The following is a 19,350-nucleotide window of genomic DNA, read 5'->3' on the forward strand; positions in this document are numbered from 1 at the left end:
GAAAAGGGGGGACTTTGATACCTTACTCTGCATACTTCTATACTGTAAGCATCCTTTGTAAGAAAGTACTTGTATATAACTTACTTTATAATTGCAAAAAGTAAAAGCTTGGAAATAATCATCTATAACTTATCAAGGATTCGTGAGAGAGGGTGGGCAGGGGGGAGGGGGAAGAAATGGGGAGCTGCTATCATGAGCAAGTGGGAAGAGAATGCTTTGAGAATGATGATGGCGGCACATGTGCAAATGTGCTTGACACGCTGGAGGAGTGTATGGATTGTGATGAGAGATGTAAGAGCCCCCCAATAAAAGTATTTTTTCAAAACAAAGTAAAAGCTAAAGACTGCAACTTATTACAAGAAGAATTCTTTTAAAGGAGCTAGGATAATACCCACGGCTACAGCATGACCCTCTTGCAGATGGCTTTTCTTGGATCTCCCCGCTCCACTTTGTACAACTTCATGCAGACCCATCTGCTCACATATTCTTTCTGCAGACTCATCATGACACAGAGGATCAGATTTCTCTCCCCTGAGGATATCTTCAGCCACCAATCGGTCCTTCCCAAATCCCCCAAGTCACACAAATCAGTCAGCTTTTAAGAAGGGTTACTTAAATCTCTCTCACACACACAAATGATTCAACAGTGTTTAAAACAAAGATGATTTTTAAAACAGGATTTTCTCTACAGCAAAATGTGGAAACAGGAAGCAGAATTTTAACACATCATGACAAAATCTCTGAAGAGTAAATTTTAGCAAAGCTGTCACAGTAAGAAGCAAGAAGACTCAGAACTGGTTCTCTAAGCACAATCTGCAGTACATGTTAGGCACCGTGAAATCTAGCCTCTCATGGTGGTGGCATCAGATGCCACATACTCAAGCGTCTCACCTTTCCAAAGGCAGATGCTCCGGCACAGATGTGCGTGTAACTGAACTGCTTCTGAGTTGCCAAAATCAATGGCGTCAGCTCCTCTGAGGATTAAACACATTTGATAAACTTATTTCATAATATCCCCAGATTCTCATGGTCAAACAGAAATCACAGAAGACAGTCTCACCTGGAAGGAGGCCTTTATAGGCGTCATGCTGGGCCACCAGCACTTTTGCTACACCTGCTACTTTGCAAAGATCCTGTGCCACCTGTGATTAAAAAAGTCTTAATTATCCATCTAACAGAAATATTCCATCAACTGTGACAAAAATGATGGGCAACTTTTTAAAAGTCTTATTAGAAAAAAGAGCTAGTTAATAATAAAAGAAACACGTTTTCATTTTTTTTAAATCCTATGCCAAAGTATGAACTACTAATGTACCTAGCAGAGGGCAACTACAGAGGATTGTCAGCAACAAATCCTGCCGATATCGACATGGCTCTCTATTCAAATTTAGTTGTAAATTGGGCTCTTCACTTCTGACTGAGTGTAACTGGACAGTCACCACTTCTGCAAAGGTGAAAGTGAGGCAGTGCTGTGGTCTTCCTCACCCATGCACAGCACAGCCAGTCCACTTCAGACCCAGGGCTGCCTACAGAAGAAGCCAGACTTAACCACGCTCTTGGACAGGCTGCTGTTGTACTTATTTGACAACATTAATTTCTGCTGGTATTTATATTAGTGCATCTGGGCACCAGAGGAAATTCTAAGTAACAGCCCATCGAGGGGGATAGTACGTTTGGAGTTTGCACCACCAGGTCAGACTGCTCATCAAGCTTTCTGTTCAGGAGTTCTGAAAAGTTTGTGTAACAGCGAGTGGCAAACAAGGCCTGATTTGTGGCAGACTGGGGACTGGTTTGGCCACCAGGACAAGGCACCTGCCCACACAGCCAGCTCAGTGCACCAGGTTTTGGCAAAGAACAGCATGCCTCTCTTGCTCCATGCACCTTACTCACCTGACCTTGCTTTGTGAGACCTGTTTTTGTTTCTGTGAATGAAGAGGGACATGAAAGGAAAGCAATTTGATGTCATAGACGAGGTGAAGAAAAACATGAGGGAGCATTATTGATGTCATAGACGAGGTGAAGAAAAACATGAGGGAGGTGCTGTCAGCCATCCAAATAGATGAGTTTGAAAAATGTTTCCAAGAATGGAATCACATATTTGACAAATGTATTAAGTGTAATGGAGAGTGCTTTGAAGGTGATAAGGTTGTTTTGTAAACAATTTAAATACATAGCTTTGAAAAAGATATTTGTTTTGGGGGGGAGTGGGGGGTACCCCTAGAATATTTCAGAAGCACTAATGTGCAACAGGTTAGGCTGGGGGCAGCAGCTAGAACCCACCAGCTGCTCCTTGGGGGAATTAGGAGGTTTTCTACTCTTGTCCAGACTTACACCCTCTGTGAAACCAAAAGGGTTGATAAGAGTTGAAAACCATTTCAGGCAATGAGCTTGGTTTTATTTTGCAGATATAGTTTTCTAAGAAAAAGCAAAATTTCATCCCAATTCTTCTCCCTTACAAATCCAGCTAGACCAGAGGATGTACACTGGTACAGATAGGAACTGGAAATACAGGGAATCCGGAATAGATGATCCCCTCAGGACCAGTGCTGAGAGTGGCGATACCGGGAGGGTGGACGGAAGGTGGGATAGAAAGGGGGAACCAATCATAAGGATCTACATATAACCTCCTCCCTGGGGATGGACAACAGAAAAGTGGGTGAAGGGAGATGTCGGACAGTGTAAGAGATGACAAAATAATAATTTATAAATTATCAAGGGCTCATGAGGGAGTGGGGACAGGGAGGGAGGGGAAAAATGAGGAGCTGGTACCAAGGGCTCAAGTAGAAAGCAAATGTTTTGAGAATGATGATGGCAACAAATGCACAAATGTGCTTGGCACAGTGGATGTGTGTGTGGATTGTGATAAGAGTTGTACAAAGCCCTAATAAAATGATTTTTTAAAAACAAAAAGAAAGAAAACAGCACAATTTCTATTTCAACGCCTTGGTCGTTTGGTTTGGAATCACAACAGGACTCTGAGAAAACTTTTGACCACTCAGAAGTTCCGTATGCAGAAGGCAATTTGAATCTCCCCTTTTAAATATCTTTTACTAATAAACACACTGGCTTCTGCGCTAGCAGAGTCGTGTCAGTCATATTTGCCATCTTCTGCTTCTTGTCTACCGCCGTGCTGATTCATTCATGAGTTGGCATGGAGCCCGAGTCTCCGGTCACACTCTACCAGCTGGGACGTTACAACAGCATTAAAGATGCAGCGTAAACATGCTTCCACTGACCCACATATGCTGTAAACCAAGTGCTTACTGGCCAACTCTCTGGTGCCACAGAGAGCTCCTCGCTGACCATCACTGCAGTATTACGATGCACGTGGCTTCTTTAGGGGACTATCTAATGGAAGATGCTCCACGTCACTTCAAAGGAGCTGTATAGCAGACTGTGTGATCAAAGGGAACAGAAGCTCCAAGTTCTATTGGTTTTTTTCCTCAAAATAATGCAAATTTAAATGTAATTTCCAATCTATTAAAATACTAGAAAAATTATTTTAAATCAGAAAGGGGAAAACCAATAGAACTTGCATATCTGAAAGCAACTAATAAAGGTTAGTTCAGTTATGCCCTCAGACATTGGGGTTCATACCAACTATGTAAGATTTAATAGTTGTAAGGTTTATGCTTTAAAAATCTACATAACAGTCCAAAACCTGCTGGAATCCATTCTTTGAAGATACCCATTTCATGAAAACATTAAGCAGAAGTGGCGCCCCAGCATTCCAAGCCTGCATGATTGCCTCTCTGTATCAAGGCCATTTCATAAAAAAGCGGTAAACCAGGCTCTTTAGAAAGAAGCTGCTCCCTCTCTGTGTCCGTCTTCCGAGCTCCCAGGTCCCAGTGGCAACTTGGCGGCTTCTGCGCAGGGTGAGAGGGAAGTGCTGGCCCCAGCAGGGCAAACTGAACTAAGGCAGGGTCTCCGCCGCCCAGAGGCACAGCCTCTTTCTAGGGGTTAGGTGCCAAAGTCACCATGATCTTATTCAGCAACATCAAGGGCCCCGTGACCTCCAAAGAAACAAAGCCAAAGTATCTCTTGGCACCAGTTTTGGGAAGAATGGTATTCACATCTGAATGAACACCTGTGAAACATGGTCCGGAGTATTCACCACTTTCAGGAATTACATGCAATTAGCAAATATATTCATCAACATAAAAAAAGGCATCAGCTATTAACCTCTAAGGGGACTCAAAGAGTATCATTCTACATGGTACCTGATGGCACAATGGTGCCAGTGGAACTAAGCCAAGCACTCTACTTCATTTCCAACGAGAAAACGCTCCGGGAGCAGGCCTTCGGTGCCTTTGTCACACGCAGTCACTGTGTGACACTGGCCACTGAGTGAGGACTAGAGCCCAGTTTGGGTTACAGCCTCACCGTATTTCTTGGTTGCCATCTTTCCCTGTCTCTTAATGGCGATTACATTTGCTATGGCTGACCTTTCAAATTTCTCACCTTGTCACATTTGGTTCCAGCTACCAAGCAGGACACTTCACCTCCGAGATTTTTGGCTGCAGTGATGGTATTGAGTGTAATGGGTGCTAGGGTATCATTTGCATGCTCAGCTATTACCAGCGTACTCTGAAATCGTAGCAAGGAAGCCTGAAAAAAAGGGGGGGGGGGATTATATTGCCATATAAAGAAGTTTTTTTCCTTATTATATATATATTTTTTTACTCACTATACACTTTAAAGAAAACTCTTCTGTGTATAACACTTATTCCTACACACGAATTTATAAAATACTTGTTCATGTACTATGCCAGGACATAGTTGAAAATATCAGAACACATTCACATTTGCAGTGTGGCCAGTGAGAAAGCATATCTTGTCAAATCTGCTTATCAGGTGGAGACTCGGTGAACTTTTCTGTCATCATTCACACCCTTCTGGTAAATTTCCATCTTTGTTTTTATTTTTTGGGGGGGGGTTTGGTTCAGCATTTTTAGTTTTGCTTTTTTCACTTTATGGGGAGCTCTTACACACATCATAACATTCCACAGTTCACCATATCAAGTGGTACTATACAATTACCACAGTCTCCAAACATTTTCTTTCTTCTTGAACTCCTTGATATCAGCTCCCCTTTGACCCCTCCCTCCCACACCCTGCCCCCCCCCCCCAACACTTCTTTTTGTTTTTCATATAATAGATTTTTTTGCCATATTTTTTGGGTGCCATATCTTAAATAATACAATATAGCCATTAAGTTTCCTTTGAGTAAAAGTCACACTATGCTTTCTTTGCACCAACTTGAAAACTGACAATCACTGCTGAATGAAGCCACACAGGCATGCCCTGGGATCCTCCCTTGGATCCTCGGTGCCTGGTGCCTCTCCTTGTCATTTCTCATTGCCCTACCCAACAAACAAAACCCAAAACTTGTGGCTGGCACATAGACTCTAGCTCAGGGTGATGCTATACGAGAGAGTACCCCCAAAAAACAAATGTGCTGTGAGGGGCAAAGTGCACTTGGCTTGTGTCCTACCTGGTCAGACTGTTACTCAAGCTTTCTGTTTAGAGTTCTGAAAAGAATGTGTAACAGTGTAACAGCTGACGGGGGACTAGTTTTGCCACCAGGACAAGGCAGCTGCTCACGCAGCCAGCTCAGTGCACAGGTTTTGGCAAAGAGCAGCATGCCTCTCTTGCTCCATGCACTTGACTCACCTGACCATGCTTCATGTGACTTATTTTTGTTTCCAAGAATGAAGAGGCAGACAAAAGAACAGTAATTGAATGACATAGAAGAGGTGAAGAAAAAAAACGAGGGTAGTGCTGTCAGCCATCCAAACAGGTAAGTTTGAAAAATGTTTCCAAAAATGGAATCAGATTTAACAAGTATATTAAGCATTATGGATTGTACTTTGAAGGTGATATGGTTGTTTTATGAAAAACTTTCAATGTATAGTTTTGGGGGGAGAATTCCAGTTTTTCAGGGTACCCCTTATAGAACACAATGGAACTTCCCCATCTGGTTCCAAGGGCTGTACATCTCCATGGAAGCAGACTGCCGCAGCTTCCTCCCAACTACTGACCTTTCAGTAACAGCCAGCCACCTCCATCATGGCACCAGCCGGGCTTTTGCTGACACAGACAGTTTTAGGTTTTTACAGAAACTTGGCACAATGGAAAATTTTAGTTGATATAAATAATGCAAAGAAGATCATCCTTGTACCTAAATCTTTGCACTCATCCTCAACAAAGTCCTTGCAAAATCCTTCTCATTGGAAGTAAAACTGAATTTAGTCCAGCTGTGGTTTCCATGGGACACTGAGCCAGGTTCTGCCCACCTCAACAGGATAGCGACCCTTCTTAGTTCTAGGATACTGACCTCAACCAATTCTTTCCCAACCTTCTCCCCACTCTCTAAGCCCCTTTACTCCTGCTGAATCTAATCCTAGAGCTGGGAGCCAGAGTAGCTGGGAGCTCCTCAGCAGGCAAGACTAAACCGAGTGAGAATCCTTCTAAGGCCAGATGAAGCTGGGGGTGGGCAGGGAGAGGAGGCCACCATGAGCGGATGTGCAAGAAGGAATCGATGCTCTGTTCACAGCAGAAAAGCATTCCTTGTCTTCCCCTCCTTTGTCAGTTGACTCAATAAACATCAGGAAAGTCAAGAAAAGGAGACCTTGGCTGCTGCCAAATTAAGTATCTGTAATAACTCCCCCCATAAAAAATTCCAATAAGAAGATTAAAATGGACCATATATACTTGTGTATAAGCAGAGTTTTCCAGCACATGTTCAATGCAGTTTCTGTGATAAAATTAGGTGCCTCAGCTGATACCGGGTCAGCTTATCCTCAAGGATGTACAGTATGTCTTGGGGTGTTCTCCTACGACAAATCCCTAGAAGTGGAAATCAAGAGGTAGGCACTTCTGTAAGGCGTTTCATAGTGGTTGTCAAAACTGCTTTCCCGAAAAGGAGGAACAATTCACAACAACTTCCACTTCCTGGGATGGAATCAAAGTTCTCCACAGCTCGTTTCTATAATCCCAGAGTCTTGCTGTTTTCAGAGACCCTGCAGGTTTCCAAGGTTGCACATCTCTGCAGAAATGGATGGCCACACCGTCTCCCAGAGCCCCTGGTGCGCTCTACCTGCCACCTCTCCAGTTAGTGGCCAGTCGCTTTAACCACTGCGCCACCAGGCCTCCTTATCTTAGAAAGGACTTTGTAATTATGATCGGGGACATGATTTATGATTTCTATCACATTTCACAAGAATTGCCAGTAACCAACTATTTATTACCAGTATATATCAGACACCATATTTTTATTATGTTTCATACATCATTTATCATAAAAATTATGAGATTTCTATCACCACTTGAAGAATAAATCCAAGATTTGGTGGCAGCAAGCCCATATTTGCTGTACAGTTCTATCATAAGATAAATTAGGCAGTCCTCTAAGGAACTGTTGAGATTTTCAGAATACCTAGGAAAAGATTATGTAGCCTTTTTTTTTCTTTCTTTTTAAAAACATTCTTTAATAAGAATACATAAGAACCACAACAAATGAATCTGAGATTCATTCAACTTGCGCAGCTGGTTAAAAGGAGCCTGGTAGCACAGTGGTTGAGTGTTTAGCTGTGAATCGAAAGGTCAACTATTTGAACCACGCGGCCACTCATTCCGTAGGAGAAAGGCGTGGCTGTCGGTTTCTGTGTTAGGCTGCGTTGTCTAGAAAAACAAAACCAGTGGCACTCAGATGGATGGATGGATGGAGGGATGGATGATGGATATAGACAGATAGATCATAAGGAATTTTTTTATCAAGAAGCCATCCCAGCCTAGTCCAACTCAACTCTAGCGCTTGCCCTCTTTCGGCTCGTGTGACTGCAGGCCACTGCAGCAGAAGCAGACAACAGGGAGATCACAGGCTGGGGGACGCAGAGTCTCCTGGATCTTTTGGTGGGAACCTGGCAGGGCACCTACGGCTCTCAGGGTCAGCAGTCCACACGGGGCCACCCCTGGAGGCAAATACAGACAACTAGCAAGCAAAGAGGGCAAAGGGCAAAAAGAGAGAGAGGTCCCCATGTCTATCTTATGAAAATGGCCACACACCCATGGATCAACAGGTTGGCCTCGACCCCTACCTCCATACAAAGTCTAACCCAGCACAGCTTGCATAAAGATTATAGCCTTGGGAACCCAATGAGGTCATTCTCCTTTATCCTATAGGGTTGCTATGAGCAGAAATAGGTTAAACAGCAATAGGTTGCACAAGGTAATCTAGGTACTGGTTTGGTGCTTCCAAACATTTCATCAGTTATAAAGTTGTACGTGTCCTCACAAGATGCCAGCATACTGTTAAGTGGAATCCTAACATCCCAAGACATAAGAAAAGCAAAAATGTAAGTGCACCATATACGCAGTGGCCTCAAAACTTAATGGAAAAATCCATTATCTTCCAATTTCATTTTTCCACAAATTTTTTGAATCTTAATCCTTTGCATGCTTCATTGCTCCTGAGAGAGCTTCAAATATATATACAAACCCTTGGCTGTATAGTGGATATGCATCGGGCTACTCCCCACAAGCTCAGCAGTTTGAGCCACCAGCCTCTCTGAAGAAGAGGAAGCTTCCGACTCCCATTTAAGTGTTACAGTCTCAGAAACCCACAGAGACAGTTGCATAGGGTCACTGCAAGTCAGAATTGTTTCAATGGCAGTGAGTTTTGTTTTGGGGAAAAGATCACAGGCTGAACTTTTGAGACACCTCTGGGCAGATTCAACTACTTATCTTTTGGCCAGTAATTGAGCACCAAACAGGAACCCACAATGAATATGTCATCAATAGTCTTCATAATGCTAGGGTACTTGAGGAGAAGCAAGTGCTTAATCTTGTTGGGGGTAAATTTTTCACTTAAATGCTATGGAGTCTATTTTAAGTCACAGTGACCCCAGGTGACACAAGAGAACTACCCCATAGAATTTTCCAGGTTGTACTCTTTATCAGAGATCAGGCCACCAAGTCTTTCTTCTGTGGAAACAGTGGGTAAGTTCAAACTGCCATCCTCTGACTAGCAGCCCAATGCTGAACCAGGTGGCACCTGAGCTCTTTTCAATTGATGCAAGACTGCTGTAAACGTGGAGCATGAAATGTAACCCACACGGCATGGTCGTCTGGGCAGACTAGAAAAACAAGTCCAGAGACACTCATATGTATGTGAGAAAGCTTGAAAGTAAAGAGTAATTGTATATTAAGAAAACATCCCAGCCCAGTTCATGTCCATAAGTCCTATATTAGCTCATATATCTGATACTAGTCTATAAATTCCTCTTCAGACTCATGCAACACATGCAGTGATGCCGAATGCAAGAAGATCACAGGCCAGTGGGTGGAAAGTCTTGTGGATACTGTGGTGGTGGAAGCATTTCAGTGCTGGCGTGGGTCGCCACATGGCTCCTCCAGATCCAGGGCTCTGGCTCCATCAGCATAGCTCCATGTGGCTTGTCAACAGGAATGTGAAACAGAGTGTGTGTCCCGCCTCCAGGGAGGATGACAGGAGTTCCCAGAATCCTCAGGAGAAAACCATGCCCACACTGACTCATGACCTGATTGACAGACTAGATTCCTCCCCTTCACTCAATTTGACAGATTATGTAACTGCCACACATAGTAACTGAAATGAAAATGTAAAGGAAACAAGTTGGGAAGTCAAAATGGTTCACTACAAAAAAAAAAGCCAAGTCATACTGGGGGAAATATAAGACAAAAAGGGTGTAAGACACATAGAAAGCAAATAACAAAATGGCAGAGTTCATCATCAGTAATTATTTTAAATATAAATGGATTAAATTCTCCAATCAAAAGGCAGAGATTGGTAGAATGGATAAGAAAACATGATCCAACTATATGCTACCTTAAAAAGAGCCATTTTATTCATAAGGTGACCAGATTTTAACATTGGTAAAGTGGGACACCACCGGGACACATTGATAAAACTCATGTCCTGGAGAAATAACCACATGGCAGCCGAAAACCCTATACCCTACTTTGTCATGCATTCGTTCCAAAAATAGGAACTTTTTAAAAACGCTGTGGGACGTGGGAAAAACTGTTAAAAATCGGAACTGTCCCGCCAAAAGCGGACATCTGATCACCTTAATTTTAGATGCAAAGACAAAAAGAGGCTGACAGTGAAAGGATATGAAAAAATATTAAATGCAAATAGTAACTGAGAGAGATCTGGGGTGATAATTTTAAACCACACAAAACAGATCTTTAAGTCAAAAATCTGTTAGAAAAAAAAGGATATTATATAATGGCAACAGAGTCCCACAATACATAAACGAAACACGGACAGAATCAAGGGATAAACAGTTAAACAATCCATGAATACTTCACTGCATCACTTTCACCCACGGTTAGAAGATGTAGACCGAACATCCACAAGGAAACGGAGCACTGGAGCAACATCCTCAGCCAACAGACCTAATATACATGTAAAGAGCCTTCTCTCCAAAAGCCACAGGATTTATGAGTGGGTGTCAAAAAGTTTTCAGGAAAAAAATGGAATTGAAAGATAATGGAATTTTACCAAGAACTTACTGCAGGCTCCTCATACATAATGCTCTTCTGTGCATGAGTCGCTCTCCAGTATAGACCATGGTGGGTCACAAACAAGCCTCAGCAGATTCTAAATAGTCCTGAGTAAATGAAATCATTTCCGAGAGAAAGTACCATTGTATTAGGCTCCAACCTATTCTTGAAAGTTATTCAACCACAAGAACAAAGCCACAAAAAGAATTTCAAAACATTTTAAAAGAACGAAATCTTACAATATATTTTCTCTGTGCCTGGTGGAATAAAATTAGAAATCAAACAACAAAAATCAACAACAAAAATAAAAATAAATCAATAATAGAAGGAAATCTGAAAATACACATTAAAAAATTCAACAGTGTACTTTTAAACAGCTAACTAGATATATGATAGGTTTTTTTGTTAACTTGCCTGGGCCATGTCCCTCAATGTTTCCCTCATAATGTGATCTAATACAATGTAGCCAGCTCCATGATGGGATCTGCTGTGTTATAACTGAAGTTATCTCCTCAGGGGAATGGCTGACTTGATGTTTTGAATGGCTATCACAGACAGCTTCTAGAACTTGTCTTGCCTCCATCCTGCGTCTGTCCCACAGAGTTCCAGTTCTTCAGTTACTGGCCTGCCATATTGCCTGTCAACCCTGGGAGTTAACTGTCCAACCCTTACCTGAAAACACCACCAGGGCTCTTTTCACTAGTCTTTAGGCAAACACATATTAAAACCACAATGAGATGCCACTCCACACCCACTAGGATACTTAGTATAAAGAAAAGTTAAAGATTTTTTTTAATGTCAAAGGTGTGGAGAAACTGGAACCCTCATATCTGCTGATGGGAATGTAAAGTTGGCATCTGACCTCTGACTTTACCATATCCGTGCACCCGCTCCATCCTTAACTGGCCTGGCTCACGACCATTAGAGCTTCACACCCTCCGTTCTGCTTGTCTGCCATCCCAGCTCTTAGCTACCAGCTCTTTCCAGGCTGCCTAACCTCTGCATTTCAGGTGTGGTGTGGTGTAGTTTGGTGTGGTGTGGAGGGGGGGGGAGTAAGGGTGTGTGTGTGTGTCCCCCAATTATTCTCATTAGTTACAATGCAGGGCCTCCCTCACCAGCCCAGAATAAACCAATCTTCAATTTCCTATCAGATACCAATCAACTTTTTTTCTTAAAAAGGCCAAACTCATTGCTATCAGGTTGATTCTGACTCATAGTGACCTACCGAGTATAGAATAGAACTGCCCCACTGGATTTCTGACTCTCACTGCCACTGAGTCAACGCTGATTCATAGCAAGCCCCTGTAGGCTTTGAGACTGTAACTGTTCACAGAATTAGAAAGCCCAGTCTCGCTCCCGCCAAGCTAAGGGTGGTTTTGACCGTAGCCCAACGCGTAACCACTACACCAGCAGGGCTTCTTTGGAGAGTCTAGGTCTTATCAATCACCAAACACAAAGTATCTCCAAGGTACGCCTATTTTCCAACATGCTTGTAGAGAATTTACTACGGACTAAATTAGGTCCAAAGGGTAATATATGAACAGTTTGTAGCCATGTACCCTTAAAAAGTTGCCTGGATCTTATAGTCTTTATGCTTCTTGAACGAGGAGCCCTGGTGGCATAGTGGGTTACAAGTTGGGCTACTGAACTCCAGGTCAGAAGTTCAAAACCACCAGCTGTTCCAAGGGAGAAATATGAGGCCTTCTATTCCCATAAGATCTGCAGTCTCAGAAACTCACATAGGCTGTTCGCCGTGCCCAATAGGGCTGCTATAGGGTCACTGGTAGTCGGAAGTGATTCAATGGCATTGAGCTTGATTTTGAGTTTATGCTTCTTGAGGATAGGATTCAAACAGTTGCCAGCCTCTCACCTTCCTTCCACAGCCAAGCTCCCCGAAAATAATATCCAGACTCACCAACTCTGCTTTTCTACTTCACTGGATTACCAAGGAGAAACTGGACTGGTGTTACATAATGGAGGTAAAGAGGAATATGTCTGGAATCCACTTTACTCCACTCTCTCCTTTACAGACGAACCCAATAAACTCCTGTTGGTCCTTCTCAAATTAAACTTCAAGTTTTTTATATTGGTGTTGCATTTCAGTCTTTTTGGCGCAACCAAGAAGAATCAATGCTCAAGAACTCTTGCTGTGACTTAACTGTATGTTCATGAAGTTAACCACCACAGATCTTAGAAGACCGAGTAGAACTGTAACTTTGCTCCCTATGAACCATTCTACTGTGACACACAAATAAGAATCATCTGGCAAGTGGTTTATATTGAAAGCATAAGAGCACTAGTTCAGTGCTTAGTTGCTAACTGAACAGTTATCTGTCTGAACTCGCCAGTGGCCACATAAGAAAATGCCTGTTGATCTGTTCCACAATCATTTTGACACAGGGAACTGAGCTAGTTAAGGTTCATTGGGGCAACCTGGCCGATAGACACATGGGGGGTTAACTGAAGGGCAGAGAGATAAATGACTCAGTGAGCCTCGCCTTCTAGTTCTCAGGTCTCCTGCTTTCTGATGGTCGGACCAAAGTGCAGCTGCCTTAGCCAGTTCCCTGCTTCAACTGGCAGGTTTACTTCCAACAAGACATCCCTGAGAAGTCACATGGACCTACCCCCATGCAGTCCTGGGTGCTAGAGCACCCGTATGGAAACCCCTGCCAACACTGAGATGCTTACTGGTTCACTGATTCAGCTCTCCTCCTGCAGTCGGCGTCACTGCATATGTTTTGTGAGATGGAGGAAGACTTTGTAGACTGGTGGACATATGGACTAATGTTGGACCTATGGGCTTGGGCAGCACTGGGTTGGGATGCTTTCTACACATACACCTACCCTTTATCGAACACTTTCTCTTATACATGTGTTTCTGTGTATGTCTCCCTAGTCTACCCAGACGGACACAGAACCCGCAGCACTAGTCTGTTCTATGTGCCACAACACGTAGCTATCCTGTTCCTTGCCGTAGTTTTTTATAGTCTAGTCTTAGTATCAGTTGACGATTCTTGCCTAAGAAATGATTACAGGCCTTTTCTTCTGTGGAGCCACTGGTGGATTGAACAGACAACTTTTCAGTTAGCAGTGGAGCACATAGTACCCAGGGCTCTTATAGTTACATACTTTCAATGCAAACCACTTGCCATCTGGTAGTCCTGTTGATCCCTGTGAAAGGTTACTCCATGTGTGTCAGAATAAACTGAGTCCCACGGGGTCTACAATGGCTAGTTTTTCTGAAGCTGATTGCCAGGCCTGTCTTCTGAGGCACACCTATATGGGCTCAAATTACCTCCCTTTCAGTTCGCGGTCTGGCACATTAACCTTTTGTACCACGCAGGGATGCTACACAAAGTACTTTAAAATAACTAACTTTACTGGGATGGAACCTGCAACATCACTTAAATCAAGGATTAAAGTTAACATCACCAAACATGAGATAAATCACCATCCTGTGACTCCCAACATGATGCACTGAGATGAATAGAACATCACTTCTGTGATATAACTGCCCAAAACACATAACCTGGGTCTAATCATATGGAATGTGAGCACACAAACCCTTACTGAGACAATGGACACATTTTTTTGACAATGGATAAAAAATTTTAATGACTATAGATTAGATAATAATATTATTGTATCAACGTGAAGCTACCTCACTTGGATATTTAAACATTAGTAAAAGAAGTTCTGGGTCCTAGAAAAGACATATACATTAAATACATTTAACTACATATTAAAAGTATATATGTAAGTATTCTGAACCATTTGAGAGTGTATTTCAGACATGTCCTTTTTAGTATGTAATGGTTCAGAAGAAGAACAAATATAGATATGTACCAGGAGGACTTCAAAAGCTGGTGGAAAATGTAGTTAAAAGATGACGGAATTTTCCCACCAAATTTTTGAAGCCACTTTGTATAAAGATAAAGCAGATAAGTCATGCTGTTGGCAATTGGTAAACTGCTCTTACAACTTTTTCTCTAAGTTTACATTTTTTCCAAATTTAAAAACTAACTGCGTGCATGTGTGTGTGTCTTATTTTGGAAATGCTCTGGCCATTTTTCATATACGTGTTCTTAAAATCTTTCATTACTTTTTTGAAACTTTAAAGCACATACTTTCCTCAGCCTGATTTCAAATTAAAAAGAATAAGTCAGGGTCAAAGTCTCTAGAAAACCACAATAAAAAAGTGGACATATTCTTCCTATCTTATATTCAAACTGTGCATATCCTAAAATACATAAACTATCCTACTTATTCTGTTAACTCTACAAGATTTGAGTCCCCTCCACCAAAATAATCATTTTGCATGTGCCAGACTTCTGATCAGTGTACAAAACCACCTTCCACTTGCTGCTTAGCTAAATATCCTCCCAGGTGTCTGGCCCTGGAATAGTCCCAAATCCATGACTTCAGCTTATTTATGTCTAGAGTCCCAGAGGGGAAAAAAATCTTTTGGACGAAAAGAAAGGGCACACGACTTGAACCTTTTAGAAGGAGTGCTGGGGGTCTTGTTCTGGAACAAGGTACATGGCATCCAGAAATACCACTAGCTTTGTCTTGGGGAGAAAGTCCCAGGAGTGGACAGGAAAGTATGTTGCTCTTAACATTCAAAAGAAAAGCAACTAGAAGATTTCTAGGTCAAGTTAAGCCACCGTGTTGATCATCTAATCCAGAATTATAAAATCCACCATGTAATTATGACTGTTCTGTCATTGCATAAGGACGAAAATTATCGTTTCTAACAGCCCTTTGTGCGGCATGTGAGAAATTCCTAATTTGTCGCTCTCCAAAGCACCCAAAACCTACCACTGCCAAGTTCCCTGGCGACTAGTATAAAAGGGCCGGTCCAGTGAAAACTGTGCCAACCCTCAAACGGGAATAAAGGCTTTGCACAAACAGCCACCTACAGTCAGCTAGTCGTCCGTCCCCGCCCCCAACCGCAGCAGGTGTCCACGCCCTCCCCGCACGGGACGAGGAGAGGCTCGGAGCGGGCAAGGTGCTCCAAGCGGAGATGTTGAATTCTTCCCAAAAACGCCCACTGCCGGGCGGCGTCCAGGTTTTAAACACTCCCAGGAGGGCCTGCCGCGGCGACGCTCGTTCCCTCGGGTCAAGACTACCGAGGGACGTGGCTGCCCGCTCCCTGCCAAGCTGGGAGCACCAGGGGCACGGGGCAGAACGGACAGAGAAGCTGGAGGGTGGGAGGGAAAGCGGCTGAGGAGAGGGCGGGACAGGAGGAGGAGGGGCAACTAGAGCACAAGTTCTTTACTCGCAGTCACCCTGACCCCTGACCCCTGACCTCTACCCGAGCTAGCTGGCCACAAGAAGTCGGGGTGGCCAGTCCCGGTCCCCAAACCTCGATGCCCGGATCCCAAGCTCCGGGCCAACCCGCGCCTGACGGCGTGCAGGGCAGTCGGGCCTGTGGGCGCCAGTGACCTTCGCCAAGGCTCGCACTGGGTCGACGGCGGTCGGAGGGAGAGTCGCCGGGTTCGGCCCTCCCGTCTGGACTCACCGCCCGCCGGAGCTGCGCAGGGGCTGCCGCTCGGAACATGCTGTCCGCTCCCGTCCGCCCACCGCAAGCTCACGGGCACCGGGAAGCGAACACCGGCCGGGCCAACCTCGCCGCCGCCCCCAGTCACGCGAACCCTCGCGAGAGGTGCGAACGAGAACGGACGCCCATTGGACGGCCGCGCAGCCAATAGGAGCGGCGGAAAGTTGGGCCTGGCCCGGTTAGTGGGGCAAAGGTGAGGCTGGAATCTGAGCGCCTCCACCCGGGCCTTCGGGCCGCCGCGGGAAGTCGGCCAGCGGTTAGTGACCTTGACTCCCAACCTCAGAAACCTACCACAAGCCACGTAGTGACCGTGAACGTCCCGGCTGAACTGACGACGCCATTCCCCTGGCTTCCACCCGCTGCATTCATTCGTTCGCTCGTTGTTTTTTTCAGGGGCCAACTCGCAGCCGCATTGTGCTAAGCACTTTTCTAGCTGAAACAAATATAAGAGGATACAGAAGATGTTGTCCTGCCCGGGGAGACGTCAACAGACAGAGGAAACATGCGAGCAAACCTCTCTGTGAGGGGAGGATTCAGCGAGCTGTGATAATTAAGGCGGATTCCCGAGGAAGGAACCGCTCGGTTTTGGGGTGTTTTTTTTTGAGGGGGTGTTGTTGTTGTTTAATCATTTTATCGGGGGTTCGTACCATTCTTATCACAATCCATACATGCATCCATTGTGTCAAGAATATACGTACACTTGTTGCCATCATCATTCTCAAAATATTTGCCCTCTACTTGAGCCCTTAGTATCTGATGCTCATTTCCCCCCTCCCTCCCCACTCCCCTACCTCATGCACTCTTCATCATTCATTAATTATTATTATTTTGTCATATATTACACTGTTCGACGTTTCCCCCCCTCGCCCGCCCCTCTTTTCTGCTGCCCTTCCCCCAGGGAGGAGGCTATACGTAGATTCTTGTCATCAGTTCCCCCTTTCTACCCCACATTCTCTCCACTCACCACTGGTCCCGGAGGAGTCATCTGCCCTGGATTCCTTGTGTTTCCAGTTGCTATCTGTACCTATGTACATCCTCTGGTCTAGCCAGATTTGTAAGGTAGAATTGGGATCATGATAGTGGGGAGGGGGGGAGGAAGCATTTAAGAGGAAAGTTTTATGTTTCATCGTTGCTACCCTGACTGGCTCATCTCCTCCCCACAACCCTTCAGTAAGGGGTGTCCAGGAACCGCTGTGTTAGAAAGAGGGAGGACGACAGCACGACTGAGGATTTGAGGACCCAACTTGAGCATTCATTGCATCCCTATCAGACCAATTCTCAAGTTACATGGTGGTCGAGGTCGGTGGAGTCACCCCAATATAAGAGGGGTAACTCAAGAGTCCTTTTGTCATTGCCTTTGCCTCCCAACCCAGACCCCACCCCCACCCCCATGCACACTAGACTCTGAACCCTATGGAAATGAAAGCAATAAGTGCACTCCAGGTAAACACTGAAAAGGATATTTTACTAAAGTCAAGGTTAAAAATTAGGATGCAAGCTAACCTCTTTCCCTGCCCCACCTCCATGACAAAGCAAAACATAAAAGGGGGAGAGAGGTTCTCCCACCCACATAGGGCAGCTTGGCACCTTGCAATATCCAGTGAATCAGCAGCAGCTGTGGCCAACCGAGGCCCGTTGCCCAGAAGCTATAATAATGGTTTCTGGCTTCAGAACAAGGCCAGCACAGAGAAAGAGAAAAAAATGGCAATCTTTGTGACAACTGACCAGACCTACTCTGGAGCACACCAGGGATGCCCCGGGGACTTAGCGAGAAGGCGTTTCCACCATTCCAAGTGGAGAAAGTGTCAGAGAAGTGTTGACTAAAATTACTACCCAAGTGTTGACTAAAATTACTACCAATTTTCCTACCAATATTTGGAACTCTGTGCTACCAGAGATATATGCACTGGGCAGCTAATCACAGGTTGGATGATTTATACCCACCAGGCACTCATTGGGAGAAAAATGAAGCTAAATACGCCATAAAGATTGACAGCCTTAGACCCTCTGTAGAGTCTCAGAGTCAGAACTGAGTTTGGTTCGGGTTGAGAGGGGGTGGGATCTACTCAAGGGCAGTAGGCTCTCTTCTCTCCGTAGAGAAACTCGCAGGATTCTGGGGGGCCTCTGGGAGTAGTTGGTGATTACAAACCTCTGAGTTTGCCATTACAGCCCAACAGGTGTCCCACAGCGCCCCTAAGGTTCCTTCTCTCCTTCCTTATCTATTCTAAATTCACCTCAGGCAGCATCCCCCCCACCCCCAGTCTCAGTAGCTAAACTGGTGCCACAGACAGTACAGCAAACCCACCAGCAAATCCTGTTGGCTCTACTTCCAAATAATGCCTCAGCATTGACCTCTTCTCACTTTTCGCTGTTTCCACCCTAGTCTCTCACTGAGAATGTTACGACAGCCTCCTGATTTATGGTATCTTGGACTCTGGGGCAATCAGTCATGTTCTGAAAACCAATCATATCACATAATTTCCTGCGCATCATGTGGGAGGAGAGGGATAATCTATGCTCTTGGTCTGACTTTGAAACCTTCCTGGGTCTGGCCCTTACCAGACTGTAACACATCTCCTCTCTCTCTCCTTTTACTTCAGCTACCATGACCACCTAGTGATGGTGATGGTGGTGATGTTGGTGGTGGTGGTGGTGGTGCTGATGGTGGTGGTGGTGGTGATGGGGGTGGTGGTGGTGGTGGTGGAGGTGGTGGTGGTGGTGATGGTGGTGGTGGTGACGGTGGTGGTGGTGGCGGTGGTGGTGCTGGTGGTGATGGGGGTGGTGGTGGTGGTGATGGTGGTGGTGGAGGTGGAGGTGGTGGTGGTGGTGATGGTGGTGGTGGTGGTGGTGATGGGGTGGTGGTGGTGGTGGTGATGGGGGTGGTGGTGGTGGTGGTGGTGGTGGTGGTGGTGGTGATGGGGTGGTGGTGGTGGTGGTGCTGATGGTGGTGGTGGTGGTGGAGGTGGTGGTGGTGGAGGTGGTGGTGGTGGAGGTGGTGGAGGTGTTGGTGGTGGTGGAGGTGGTGGTGGTGCTGATGGTGGTGGTGGTGAGGATGGTGGTGATGATGGTTGTGGTGGTGGTGATGGTGGAGGTGGAGGTGGAGGTGGTGGTGGTGGTGGTGGTGGTGGTGCTGGTTGTGGTGCTGGTGGTCATGGTGGTTGTGGTGGTGGCTGTACAGAGAACTGCTCCATTGGCTTTTCTTGGCTGTAATCTTAAGCAGGGGTCCTCAAATTTTTAAAAAG

General features: G+C 45.0%; 1 protein-coding gene across 1 annotated transcript in view; it reads right to left on the bottom strand.

The window, feature by feature from the left end:
• The window catches only part of ETFA (electron transfer flavoprotein subunit alpha), a 79,301-nt gene extending 63,099 nt beyond the window's left edge, over positions 1 to 16,202 (bottom strand). Inside the window, exons 1-4 of the mRNA XM_075535607.1 lie at positions 16,070 to 16,202; positions 4,462 to 4,608; positions 1,061 to 1,142; positions 892 to 974 (exon numbers count right to left, since the gene is read on the bottom strand). Of these exons, the coding sequence (XP_075391722.1) occupies positions 892 to 974; positions 1,061 to 1,142; positions 4,462 to 4,608; positions 16,070 to 16,108 (351 nt within the window). The 5' untranslated portion in view covers positions 16,109 to 16,202. The remainder of the gene's footprint in view (positions 1 to 891; positions 975 to 1,060; positions 1,143 to 4,461; positions 4,609 to 16,069) is intronic.
• Between the last annotated feature and the right edge of the window lie 3,148 nt (positions 16,203 to 19,350).

Source organism: Tenrec ecaudatus, chromosome 17, assembly GCF_050624435.1.
Source record: "Tenrec ecaudatus isolate mTenEca1 chromosome 17, mTenEca1.hap1, whole genome shotgun sequence".
Taxonomy (NCBI): Eukaryota; Metazoa; Chordata; class Mammalia; order Afrosoricida; family Tenrecidae; genus Tenrec; species Tenrec ecaudatus.